Below are 14084 nucleotides of genomic sequence, written 5' to 3' on the forward strand. Positions count from 1 at the left end.
CAAATCCCTACTCAGCTATGGAGGTGCCCTGATGCCTTTCGGCCAATCACTCTTCATACCTCACATACCTCACTTGTTGTGAGGATAAAATTTATTTATATTTCTCATTTATATACTCATTTATATTTCTCATTTATTTATATTTCTCATTTATATACTTACTCATTTATATACTCCAAATCTAATCAAGATCTGTTTACAGATTAAAACATAAACAATTAAAACAACAGGCCATTTAAAACAATTTCAAACTATAAATAGAACTTTTAAATATTATGAACTAAAAGCCTGATAAAACAGAAGTGTTTTCAGATGTTGCTTAGAAAACAGCCAGAGCAGGGGACGCTCTTACTCTGTTTGGGAGCATATTCCAGAGGCCTGGGACAATCCTAGAACAGGCCTAGTTTTGGGTTGCCACCCAATGAGCCAATGGTAGCCTCAACCGGAACTCCACACCCCCATATCTTAATAGGCAGTGGGGTTAACATAAGAACAGCCCTGCTGGATCAGGCCCAAGGCCCATCTAGTCCAGCATCCTGTTTCACACAGTGGCCCACCAGATGCCGCTGGAAGCCACAGACAGGAGTTGAGGGCATGCCCTCCCTCCTGCTGTTACTCTCCTGCAAGTGGTACTCAGAGGCATCCTGCCTTTGAGACTGGAGCTGGCCTATAGATCTCTGACTAGTAGCCATTGATAGACCTCTTCTCCATGAAGTTATCCAAACCCCCATTAAAGCTTTCCAGGTTGTTGGCTGTCACCACATCTTGTGGCAGAGAATTCCACAAGTTGATTATGCTTGAGTTGATTTCATGAAGAAGGCGGAGCTGTCTTAAAATGAGAGTCATTCTCAGGAACTTGAAGCGGGGGGATAATTTAAAAACTAGAAATGTGGCCTCATGTGCCTCAAATAACTGGTGGTGGTGATATTTGAAATCTTGCCCAGATTCCAGCTTTCATTTATTTTTATTTTTTAAAACGCTAAGCTCTACCTCTTGTAGAAGCAGAGTTATGGAGTAAAATGTGCTTTCACTATTCTGCTCAACTGCTGACTTGGATTAAGACAAGAAGAGCACAGGAGGCTAACTGGGAGGGTTTCACTTTCACAACTACAGTAATCTTGAGGAATGTTGCCTTGTTTGTTATCAGCCGGTGATATCGGGCAGTTGATAAGTTAGCTTGCTTTTGATGTAAATCACTACCTGCTTATCAGGTTGTATACTTTAATGTTTAAGGACTTTCTTGGCTTTACATTCAGTGCATGCCTTCTTAGACGTATGCACCATTGGATTCAATCAGATCTTCTCTCAAATAAGTGTGTACAGAATTGCAGCCTTAATTAAGAAGCAGTGCTTTTTGTTGTTGATGATGTTCTATTGATGCTAATATGTCAAGGAAAATGGTCAGGCAAAGATATCTTACCCAACTATTGGTGATAGATATCCAAAGCAAATACAAATCAACCAGAAAGTGCAGCTGCTAATTTGCACATGCAAAGTAATTTTCAAGCCAATTTACATAATATGCAAATTAGGCACCCAGATCTGGAAAACCAAAATATGGCAACTTGAAGCAAGGGAATTGGGGCAGCCAAAGAGAGCGGATGGCTGCTAATGGAGAGGTGGCAGACGGAGAACGATGATCTCTGAGGCTGACCCATCAAGGAGATCCTACCCAGTACTGGGATGAGGAGGGAGCATCTTTCCTTCCCCCTTCCTGCCAGACCAACAGCCTGTTCCTCCGAGCTGCAGGACTCACTTTCCTCCTCACTTGGTTACCCTGAATCCAGTGTACATGTGTGGCGTGAGAGAAGGTCCTGCTGGTTGAGTTGGAAGCCAGAAAGAGGCTGGCGTAGGCGCAGCTCTTGTGGAGAAAGGCGTGACCGGGGGAGCAGGGTAATGCAAGAACTAGAAGATCTTGTACCACTACCAAGAGAAGCAACTGCTACAAACACATCTACCTCTGCGCATGCGCCATATAATATATACCTATAAGGCATGCGCAGAGGGTGCGAAGCGAGACACCGCCACATGCTAGCTTTGCACATGCGCCTCGGGAAAAAAGGGCGGGGCTCCGCGCTCAAGGCACGTGACGCGCCGCCTCAAGTACATGCGCAATCAGGAGCGAGCTCCATGCCCGCAGAGTTGTCAGTCGTAGGGGCAGCAGTGACATGGAGCTGCTGCTCTTGCTCTCTCTCCTCCTGACGGCTGCTTGGCGGTTCAATGCTTCGAGCGGTGGTAAGGCTGGCTTCGGGAGGGGCGGGCGGGCGGGGGGTGCCGCTGATGTAACTCTATTCACACTTGGGCTCTTTCGTGTTCTTGAGCCACACCTCTCGACATCCGTGATTGGCCGCCAGGTTCTTGAAGGCTCCACCCCGGTCGGCAAGGAATGGTTGGTTGTTCCTTGTGACTCCGCTTCTTTCGCGTGCTCTATGCTTTGCCCTTATTCGTTGCGCTTGCGGCAGCGCCCCACTCTTGGCCGCGCCCCTTACCATGATAAGGGGTGTGGCCTATCTGTTGCGCTGGAGACGGGCCCTACCTGTCAGGTGCGTCTTTTTTGCCCATGGCTTACTTTCATGTTTTTAAACGGTTATGGGGGGAAATGCCAACGTGTGAGCCAAAAGAGGCACACCCCACTTTCTGCTTAAATTGATTTTTCTATTTTAAAACAATTATTTAAACAAAAACAACTTAAAGCATTTACTTTTTTAAAAAAAGTTAAGAATAATAACCGAGTTTCAGTATACTATTGTTAGTCTTAATTCTAAGCCATTCTTAATATTTTTTTAAAAATTAAGAATGTATTGAAAATCACATAATGAAATTCAATATTTAATCTTCAGATTACTACAGGTGGCATTCAGACTTATTGATGAATAGCCTCACTGAAATTAACAAGCTGCTTCCACTGCTTTCAGTGTGGCTGCTCATGAGTAATGTAGTCTGGTTATCAGTAATTTATTTGTGCAGAATCATAAAGATAACAAGAAAAGAAAGTCTCTGACCTTGAAGACCGTACACTGCTGTACAAAATCAGGCACAGTTTACTAAAATGACTGGACTGCATTGGCCTAGGGCTCATTGTGGCCGTGATCCAACATGATTAATGTTGAATGCTCATTGAGTTTAAAGAAAGAGATGTAAGCAGCTGTACTCTCCCACTGAAACCAGTACCATTTTAAGATGTGTTAAATTGGCTTGAATCATGTCCTGTATCTTATCTGTACACATACATCCTTAGGCTGTGATCCTCTTTGGGACAGGGGATCATTTCTCATTTCTTTTGCCCTATAAACCACTTTTGTTGAAAAATTGTAGAAAATATTTTTATAATCATACTAGTGCATAGTATTTGTAGTCCTACATGGCATAAGAGTGACCTAGCGTCCTTGTTCTTTTTAGCCTTCATGTCCTCGAGAATGGTCTAATAGTGCTTTTCTCCATGCCAGAAACACTTGGCTTTTGCACAGAATCAGCCATTAGTGTATTTCTATGGTGTCTTTTGGGTTTACTTGAGTTTAATACAGCTAAATCCTTGGTTAAAACTGGGATCCAAGAAAGACAGAAAATAACTTCTCAGCTGTTGAGCCATCAGAAAAAAATCCATGCAAGGGAAAGTTAAAATAAAATAACCTTGATGAAGACCAACCAAAATTGCAGTCCTTGTGGGATTTTTGGTTTGCCCTAACAGAAGTATTGTTTTACTTATCCCTTTAAGATCCAAGGTGTGGTTAGTTACCTTCCATTTTAAAAATCTGATCCTATGAATAGTCCTATTCAGATGTTACATTGTACATGCATCAAATATCTTTGTGGGCCAGTTTGGATGATACTTTACTGGCTCAAACAATTATAAAAAGGGAAATGCACCAAGAGTGTACTTCTTGGGACATCTTTTGTAGACATCCTTCCTGGCATGTTCCTTTATTGTGTGCTGGTGGGCTGTTCATTTGAATGGCTGCTCTGATGCAGGTAAAACAGCTTCCTAGGTAAGCTCTGGAGCTGAAGCTGACTTGATCAGGGCTCTTGAGTGTCTCAGCTGTGTGTGTCTCTCTCCCCTCTCCAGACTATTTTACGTGCACCATTGGGAGCTTCCACTGCCTGGACACTGGCCATGTGCCCTTGTGCCTGAGGTGCGACGGGAAGCCTGATTGCAGAGATGGAAGTGATGAGAGCGGCTGCCAAGCTGGAAATGTTTCATGTGGACCCCGTGGACAACAGTGTGGCAATGGTGGTCCTTGCCTACCCCGGGAGCGCTTCTGTGACGGCCACGGGGACTGCCCAGAAAGTTCTGATGAGTCAGTGGAGGTTTGTGGGAACCAGACAGCTTTGCCTTCACAAGCCTGTCCCAAAGGGGAGTTTCAGTGTGCACCAGGCGCTGAATGTTTTCCACTGACGTGGATGTGCGATGGCCATCCGGACTGCACAGACAAGCGGGATGAACTTGGCTGTGACTTGGATTTGCAGCAGTCTTCAGTGACGCCCCAAACAGGTAGCCATGGAAGGTGGTGGGTAGGCAGCTGTCTACAGTGAACTATGGGGAGTCCTGTGGGAGAAGCACCCTGGAGCCTGCCTTTCACTGCTCAGCAGAGAGCTGGGGCATGGCTTGAGGGAAGCATGGCAGTAGAAGGCTGTAGTGAGAGATAGTGTTTTGGGTGTTCAGTCTCCATATTTCCAAAGGTCTTCTCTTGGGAATCTGGCAGGACTGAATGTCAAGAGCCAGAAAGAATCAACCCCTGGAGATGACCATTCAATAACAAATTTCAGCCGGAGCTGCAATGCAGAAGGTGTTTTTAGATCGGGAATATGCCAAAACACAATTTTTGAGCATATGCAGATCCTTCCTGCTCTTTATCTGTTCTGGAACTGTAGCAGACTAGATCATGTCTCTAGAGTGTCTCTGTTCATCCCCTGCAGACTCTTTGGAGTGCACCATTGGGAGCTTCCTTGCCTGGATATTGGCCAGGTGCCCCTGTGCCTGAGGTATGACTGCGGAGATGGGAGTGACAAGAGCGGCTGCCAAGCTGGAAATAGGAACATAGGAAGCTGCCTTCTACCAAGTCAGATCCTTAGTCCATCTAGCTCAGTTTTGTCTATCCAGACTGGCAGCAGTTTCTCCAAGGTTTCAGGCAGGAGTCTCTCTCTGCCCTGTTGTCTTGGAGATGCCAGGAGGAAACCTGGAACCTTCTGCCCACAAGCAGGCAGATGCTCTTCGCAGAGTGGCCCCATCCCCTAAGGGGAATATCTTGCAGTGTTCACACATGTAGTCTCCCAGTCATATGCAACCAGGGCATGGACAAGTCATGCTTGCTACCACAAGACCAGCTTTCCTCCTGAGGTCCACACAAATGTTTTGTGTGGAGCCCATGGGCAGCAGTGTGTCAATGGCGGTCCTTGCCTACCCTGGGAGCACTTCTGTGGCAGCCACAGGGACTGTCTGGACAATTCTGATGGGTTGGTGGAAGTTTGTGAGAACCAGACTGCCGGCTTCCCTTTTTTCAAGGGAAAGTTTCAGTGTGCCTCAGGCTCTGAATGCTTTCCCCTGACTTGGTTGAGTGATGGCCATCCAGATTGCATGGTCAAGCAGGATGAATGTGGCTGTGACTCAGACTTGCAGTAGTCTTCAGTGACATCCCAAACAGGTAGTTGTGGAAGGTGGTGTGTAGACAACCACCTGCTGTTGTGGGCAGATAGGTGCTTTGATTTGGTGGCAGCTTATATTTGCCACAGACTTCTGTGACTCTGAAAATGGATAGGATTGGAAATGGGTAAGATGGCCACCTGTTTTGGGGGCAAATGTTTCTCTGTTTAGAATCGTGGTGTAATTGTCTCCTTTTGATCACTTTATAATACCTTTCCTTTCTCATCGTTCTCACCCAGTGGAAAGATCACTTCATCCCTCCTTTTAACAGTAGTAACTTCTGGTTTTAGAAGTGGGATTATTTCTCCACTGGAGGATTTATGTGAATTGTTTGTTGACCTTCCCATGAGTATGCCAAGATGAAATTGCAGGGCCAAGTTGAATAGAAGATGTGTTGCCTTGACTGTAGGAGAACGAACCCAGAGACTGGAATCTAGTGTATTTGTCAGAAGGGTGTGGTTGGCTTAGCCCCCTGCCATAACTCTCTGTAGTCAGCCTTGAGTGACTTTGCTTTCCTGTCTTTCTCTCCAGTTGCTAATATCACTCCACTGCTCCTGAAGGCAGAGGTTCAAAGACTTGGGTCACCAGATGCTGTTGGACTACAACTGCCATAATTCCTTGCCACAATGGCAGGAGGATGTTGTGGCAGGGGATGATGGCATTTGTAGCCTAACAACATCTGGGGCCCAAGTTTCAGAGCTCCTGCTTTATAGTTTATAATTCTGTCTCCTGTTACATCATCACTACATTTCTACTCAGACCTCTGCCCAATTCCCACCTTCCAAGTCCCTCATGTCTCACACAAACCCAACTTCTGACATTCTTTTCTGCCTCTTCCCTCATCTGAATTTACCACCTTGGCCAAGTCTCCAGTGTAAAAATCAGATGCTTGGAGCGTCGAAATATGATCATTCAGCAATGCTGAGAACAGGCAGGACCAAATAGCTTGACTTCTGCCAAAGAGAAATGGGAGCGGTAGCTATGTTTAACAACGTTATTTTAAAATCTTATCAATTGGTATGATTGTTACAGAGCCACAAAACCTTAGCTATAAAATGCCTTACAAGGGTGCAGCTTTGCTTTTTACTGAAGTAGGTACTGATATTGCCTTGATGTCTCCTTTATTGCTGGCAATCATATTCACTTTACTTGGGAGCAATATCTGTGCTACACCTGCCCTTATCAGGCAAGGTGCCTCCATGCCCTTAACACAGGAATTCTAATTATTCTTTAACTGCTCCTTCTGACTGTGGCAATCATCTTCTGGATGTCCCTTACTCAGTAGTCAGGCATTCAAAAATTGAACAAGTGAAACTCAAGCACTTTATCTTGGGGCCAGAGGAACTTCATCAGCCTCCCTCGCTTCTCTTTGCTGGACTTCTGTTAAAGGCACAAGAGCAGGGCCAGTGGAAGAAAAGTGGCAACCCTGTTGAAGAGATGCATGTGGATTGAGAAGGGGTAAAGGAAAACCCAGTAAGATAGTCCCTGAACTGCACAACCAAAATTGAGGGGTAGATGGAAATGCAGGGTGTCATGTATGTGGGTAGACTTCTGTTCTTGCTCCACTTCTGTTTGTGTTACCAGAATCTTCACAGTCCATCTGTGTTTGTTAAATATACAGAGATGCAGCCTCAGGATCATTAGCTAGCATTTTGTGTTGCAGGGTTCTCAATGAATTTTATTTATTTTTAACATTTATATCCCATTCTTCCTCCAAGGAGCCCAGAGCGGTATGTATAGTTATATTTCTCCTCTCAGCAGCCCTGTGAAGTAGGTTAGGCTGATGGATAAGTGACTGGCCCAGAGTCACCCAGCAAGTATCATGGCTAAATGGGGATTTGTACTTGTGTCTCCCTGGTCCTCCTCCAACACTCTAACCACTACACTACGCTGGCTCGAATAGCAGAAAATGTTGACAGTTGTGCAGATTCTGTCTGGTTTTGTATCCAGTACCAATTGCTTAGGTGCAAGCAATGGGTAACGTGATTGCCTTCAGGCCTGGTTACCAGGCTTTCCATGGGGGCGTCTTGCCAATCACTGTTGGAAATTCTGCCTCAAGCATGCTCATGAGAGCTAATCGCTTCATGAGTATTGCACCCTGCTGTGGTGGCTGTGCTACTTATAGTACATGAACCAGCCGGGACAAATGCTCCTTGTGGTTTTTGACAAGGTTTACATCCTAGAGATGGAAAATAAGTAATTACATTGCTTTCAGCTTGCAGTGAAACTTAACCCCTGCTAACTTGGCAAAGAGACACCTTTTAATGTGGTGATTCTCTTTCTTTAGCAGGGGGAGAGTAACTGGCCCTATCCAGCCCCAGCACAGTACCTCCAGTGACTGTTGCTGGTGTCTATCTTATGTTTCTTTTTAGATTGTGAGCACTTTGGGGACAGGGAGCCATCTTATTTATTATTCCTCTGTGTAAACCACCCTGAGCCATTTTTGGAAGGGCGGTATAGAAATCAATCAATCAGTGCATTATCGTACTTTTATTGTCCTGACCATCAGGCCTGCAGTGGCCAAATCTGCATTGATGATCTTATGTTTTTAAAACTTTTAAAAGCTTTTAAAACTACTGATATTGTCAGAGGAGTGGAAATGAAAATTAGCAGGAATGCTCTCCAAACATTACTCTGTGAAGAGAGTACACACCTTTGTTCAGTGCTACCCTAACCCTTTTTCTGGGCAAAAATTACTGCAGTTACTCATTGTTTTGGAGCAGGGATTTTTAAAAATGGGTGATTACACAGAGAAAGCTGTAAGTGCAACAATGCTATCACCTGTTTTCCATTTCTGGGGAGGTAGACGCTGCCCAAAGTCACTGTGAGCATTTGTCCCCTGAGATGGTACAGATGGCCAACATTTGTGGGCCTGGCTCCTGGATGCCACTTTGCTTCCGGGCTAGATTAAAGGAGATGGCTCTGACCTTACTGCCCTACACGGCTTGGAAAGTAGTATCTGTTGGGTCATATTCACTCATAGGAATCTGCCAAGGATCTCCATCTCAGGCCCTGTTCGCAGCCTGACCATTGACAGAGATTTTGATGGTGGGGATTAGAGACAAGGCTCTTCTGGTAGTGGCCTTTGAAATGTCCTCCTGGGAAAGCTTCGCCATGCTCCCTTAGAGTTTTGAAGAAACGCCTGAAGACACATCTTTTTAGAGAGGCTTTTCCAGATTTTATTTGCTGCTTGTATTTAGTAACTTTCTAAACCTTTCTAAATATCTGGGTTTAGTTGGATCTCATTTTTAATTGGGATTTTTATTAATTTATACAGTTTTTATGGTTTGTGAGCCAGTATTATACTGGAGGCATAGGATATAAATATTTTAAGAAATAAAATAGGATGTTGGACTGGAGGAGTTGTTGGTCTGATCCAGCAGGACTCTTATGTTAGCAGGAAACTGTTTCACCTTCAGCGCTTGAAGTGCTTCTTGATGGATCTTGTTCTCTTTTCAGATGCTGCGGCTGGCCCTGGAGTTGAGCTGCAAGTGAGGCCTGAAGTATTGTTGGAGATTGCCATTTTCTGTGAGTAAGAACTGTAAAACTCACTGGCCCCACTCCAGCCCAAGGCAGTCATGGCAGCTTTGCTATGGAACCAGTTACTCAGGTCCTGCTATTTTTGATGGGACTTGGTTGTGACTAACACTAGCTGGATCAGGGCCCTTGAGTGTAGCTAGACTGCTTTCTCTGCACCCTAAAAGTCCCCTCTGTGTGCTCAGAATAAACTGTAAGGCTCCTGCAGATATGCATGTTTACTGAAGATTGTGGGTTAGGGAGGAAGATCAAGAACATGTGGGGATGTGCTACACCACCTACAGAGGAGGTGTCTCCAATGCCCTAGCCTCCTCGTAGCAACAGGCTTAAGATCAAAAAAGGAAGTGCCTTTTCTCACAGTGAGTAATGGAACTGTTGTGGGTCCATCACAAGATGTCATGATAGCAAATAATAGCTTGATTACATAGGATGCTGCCATCTACTAAGCAGTAGTGGCCGGTGCGGGTGCCACTGGTGGGGCAGCGAGAAATATTAATTTACTTTAAGAGTAAATTAGTAGATGCTTCCCTCTGCTACCACTGCAGCTGAAAGCCGCTCAGAGCAGCAGTTCACCACCCAGCACCTGCCGTGGCGTAGTAGCTCTGCCCCTCAGCTGGCGGAGGCCATTTGCATGGCTAGCGAATGGCCTCTGCGCATGTGTAGAGGCCAAGTGGGTGGCGGAGCCAGTCCCCTGCCACAAGAGGTGCTGGATGGCGCGCTGCTGCTCCAAGCAGTTTTCAGGTGCAGTGGTAGCAGCGGGAAGCACCTACTAATTTACTCTCGCTGCCCCGCCAGCAGCACCCCCAGTGGTCACTACTGCTACTAAATAGGGATGTGCACAAACCGGTTCGGAGGCCCTCTTACGGACCTCCGAACCATTTCAGAAGTCTGGGGGTTCAACCGCTTTTGTGGGGAGGATAGCCTTAAGGACTGGGGAAGGTGCTTTTTGAACACACACACACCCCGCCACATTCCCCCCCCACACTGGCGCTGTGTTAAAAAAATGTTCCTGAGGGGTGGCAGCATACCTCTTTGCCACCCCGGTGCATATCAGACTGGAAGTACCTGGTGCATGTTGTGCACATGTGCATGCACACGCACACCAGGTACTTCTGGGGGTACTTCCAGTCCGACATGTGCTGGGGCGGCAAGGAGATACGCTGCCGCCCTACGGGGATATTTTTTAACACAGCGCCTGCAGGGGAAATGCAGGGGTGGGGTAAAGAGCACCCTCCCCGGTCCTTAAAGCTATCGCACCACCTTAAAGCCGGCAGTCGCTGGTTCCAGGGACATCCCTACTACTTAATCAGACCGTTGGTCCATCTAGCTCCGAATTTTCCACTCTGACCAGCAGCAGCTCTCCAAGGTTTCAAGCACAGATCTCTCCCAGCCCTACCTGGAGATGCTGAACTTGAGACCTTTGCTCATCCATTGACTTATGGCCCCATCCCCTAAGGGGAATATTATACAGTGCTCATACGTTGTTGCCCATCCAAATGCAAACAGAAGTGGGCCCTGCTTAGCAAAGGGGACAACTCATGCTTGCTATCACCAGATCTCCTCTCCTAGTGGTAGGAATAGTTTCTCCTGCTACATTTCTGCATGCCAGGTGCTTGTTAAAGGCTCAGTTACCTTTTATACACTATGTATAAATGGTATTTATTCACGACGTGGACTGATTCAAACAGTTTGCAAACTTAAATGTACATGAATCTGATGCATCCACCAGATTATATGTTTTGACAAAAGTCCACATGGGCTTTGGGCAAAGCAAGAGCTGAAGAGGCTGATTTCTGAGGAAGTGTAGTGTTTGCATTAACAGGAACAAACCTGCACTTCTGTCAACTTGAGCAACACCCGTGAAAGATTGTTTTTCAAAATGAAATTTACCCTTTATGCAATGCAAAAAGGTTACATTTCATCTGAAAATATGCTATGCCAAGGGTTATAAATCAACCCAAGTATGATTCTGGCCAAGCATTGGTAATACATGTTTTGAGTCTAAAGGCACAAGAGCAGAATCAGTAGTAAAAGTTGGCAACTCTAGGGAAAAGCAGTCCCCTCCTAGGAATGGCCAGCCATTCCTTCAGCATATGTATGGAACTTTATTTGTTTTCTAGTACTCCTGAGTGTGACGGTGGTCACTGTCTGTGTTGCCGTGTGGTGCCACCGAGAAGCAGAACAACGCCTTGCAAGCTTCAACTTAGCTAAGGTTTCAGAACACCTGATGGCAGAAGAGCAACCCTGAGATTTTTCTCCATGAGAGGTACATCTAAGCTAGTGTTGGTTTTCTTCACTCCAGACTCTTCTCCTTCTCTCTTCTAGAGGCTTGCGTGTAAAGCTGCTCTCTGCTGAGCCAGACCCATGAACCAGCATTGTCTGCCAGTCAGTGTTGTCTGTGTTGCCTGGCAGCAGCTCGCTAGGGCTTTAGCCAGAGAGATGCTCAGCCTTACCTGGAGATGCTGTCAGGAATTGAACCTGGGATCTTCTGTATGCTGAACAGGGGCTCTATCACTGAGTTATAGCCCCCATTCCAAGGAAGCTACCTTCCACAGAGTCAGACCCTTAGTCCATCTAGCTCAGTGTTGCTTATGCTTGGCTGCTGACTCCCTTGTGGCGTGGCGGGCTGAAAAAGTCAACCAGTCTTTCCTCCCAGCCCTGAAGACCTGGCTGCACACCTCCATACCCCTCTCTTAACTCTCAGCAAGCCCAAATTTGGAAATATTTATCTCCCAGGTTTTGGTACTCTTTAAAGTAATCAGAATGGGATGATGGGAGTTGTAGTCCACCAACTCCTGATAAACCAAGATTAGGAACCCCTCCTTTGAAGAGTAAATTGATGCTGCTGTGTAAATCTAGCTTGTAAACCCCTTTTATTATTTGCCGCTCATTTCACCATGTTTGTCATGAGGGGCTGTCATTCATTTTGGCCTTTGTTGCAGGAAGTTTCTACTTGCAATATAATGCAGTTGGGGTCAGCTCACATCTTGCAACACTCCCAGGAACATTTGCACAAAATTGTCATGAACTGATGGGGCAGCAGCTGCTCTGGGAACCCTTGAAGGATTTGAGCCTTCACCTGCCTTCAGAGAAGCAGAAACAATCCTATTTCATGGATGTGAATTTGACCAGTTTAATCTCTATGGCTGCCCTGTCTATCCAGCAACGGTTTCCCCTGAAGCATGGCGACACTCCTGCAGTCAGAAGGCCTTTCTCCTTGACCACCAGAAAAGGCACCCTCTACACCTTATCTTCCTCGTGCCATGTGTGTACCTTTCCAAGGACAACATCTTCCTGATCCAGGCTGTGTCTGCAAGCCCAGCTACGCTTTCCGCACTTCAGCAAACGCCTTCAATCAAGACTTCAGATGCTCATCAAAGTTGAATGTACATCATCTTCATTTAGGACAGATCTCCCTGTTGCTGGCCAAGAGGGATCATGAAAAAACAGCACTGAAATCCTTGAAGGGATGGGAAGCTTGTTTGGGGATGAACAGAGTGTCTCCTACCTGCTTGCCTTGGTTCCATTTTCCTCCCCCCCCCCATACTTCCCCTTTATGGGTAGAAGTTGGCTCCTAGGTTTTAGGATGCTCCTTTCTCATTTCACTTCTTGGTTCATGACATTTCTTGGAAGTATCTCCTTGAACTATTTATCCTTCACATTTTCATTTTGATTCTCAGTTGCAACGGCTGTGCCCTCTTCTGGATTCCAGATCCACGGAGATCTGTTGTCGTCTTGATGTCCCATGTATTTCTGTGCCAGCACTTCACAAATAGGGACCTTAAGTCCTGTGCCTTTAAAAATCAGGCTGCTATAACAAAAAGCAATAGAGAAAAGTCATAATGAGGTTATTATAGACCAGATCCATTTTGTTTGCAGCAAGTACTCTGGTACGAAGGCAGTCACTTTTAACCACTCCAGGATCAACTCCTAATTGGCTTGTCCCAACTGTGGTAGCTGCCCATCCTTTGCTACCTGTGAAGCCACGTGTACACAAAGTAACATACATGTAAATCCCTCAGGAGAATTGGGCCAGATATGTGGGTCCTGGGTGGTGTATCGCAGGCACGGGGGAGAAAATCCCACAGGAGGTTTTAAGAGTTTTCTTAAAAGATGTCTCTGTCTGTCTCAGAGAGCACTGCTTTTCACTGACTTAGAACCATCTGAGAAAACTGAAGGATTAAAAAGAACATTATTAAAAAGAACATTTGGAGTCCTGCTTTTTCTTTTCATTCTTTCCCGATTTTTTTCCAGGAAACCAGGTCAGAGTTATAAGCTTTAAAGCCATCTAAGCTAGTGCCCATCACCACTTCTTGTGGCAGTGAGTCCCATAGATTAATTTTGAGCTGTGTTAAGAAGTACTACTTTTGGCCCATCCTGAAGCAACTTCTTAAATTTTGTGGTGGGGTGGGAGATCTTAATACTGTGAGAGAGACAAACAAAGCTGTCTTTCTCCATACCATTTGTACACTGGTACAATGATGGCAGTAGACATACAAATTTCTTCACCCCTCTGGTTCAGTTTTTGGAATCGGTCCCAATTCGGATTAAATAACTGAGGTGCATTCATTTGGCTTTAGTTTGCTTCTGGTTGACATTGAGACTGGAAAACAGGAGGGATAGAGTAAGATCAAATCTCTTACTAAACTAGCAGAAATCTCAGCATTACCATTTGGGAGGGTGCTCAGGGGTTGCTAGAAGAGTGCAGTGTGCCTACTGCCCCCAGCAATATTAACCCTTCTCACTCCATTCTAGTTAGCATTAATTTTTAAAATTAAGACATAAATTCCACCAAGCACAGTTTCAAAATCCATCAAGATCTTGCCCTGAAATCAATCAACATAGGGGTTCTCAAACATGGGTCCCCAAATCTTGCTGGACTACATCTCCCATCATCCCTAGCCACAAC

At 45.6% G+C, this 14084-nt stretch overlaps 1 protein-coding gene across 1 annotated transcript; it reads left to right on the plus strand.

Moving 5' to 3' along the window:
- The first annotated feature begins 2078 nt into the window (after positions 1-2078).
- Positions 2079-13380, plus strand: CD320 (CD320 molecule). Its single transcript, XM_053303469.1, has 5 exons — positions 2079-2235; positions 4064-4489; positions 9098-9166; positions 11296-11441; positions 12118-13380. Exons 1-4 carry the CDS (start codon positions 2169-2171, stop codon positions 11421-11423), a joined length of 690 nt encoding a protein of 229 aa, XP_053159444.1. The 5' UTR covers positions 2079-2168; the 3' UTR covers positions 11424-11441; positions 12118-13380.
- The last annotated feature ends 704 nt before the right edge of the window (positions 13381-14084 follow it).

Source organism: Hemicordylus capensis, chromosome 2 (genome assembly GCF_027244095.1).
Source record: "Hemicordylus capensis ecotype Gifberg chromosome 2, rHemCap1.1.pri, whole genome shotgun sequence".
Classification (NCBI taxonomy): Eukaryota; Metazoa; Chordata; class Lepidosauria; order Squamata; family Cordylidae; genus Hemicordylus; species Hemicordylus capensis.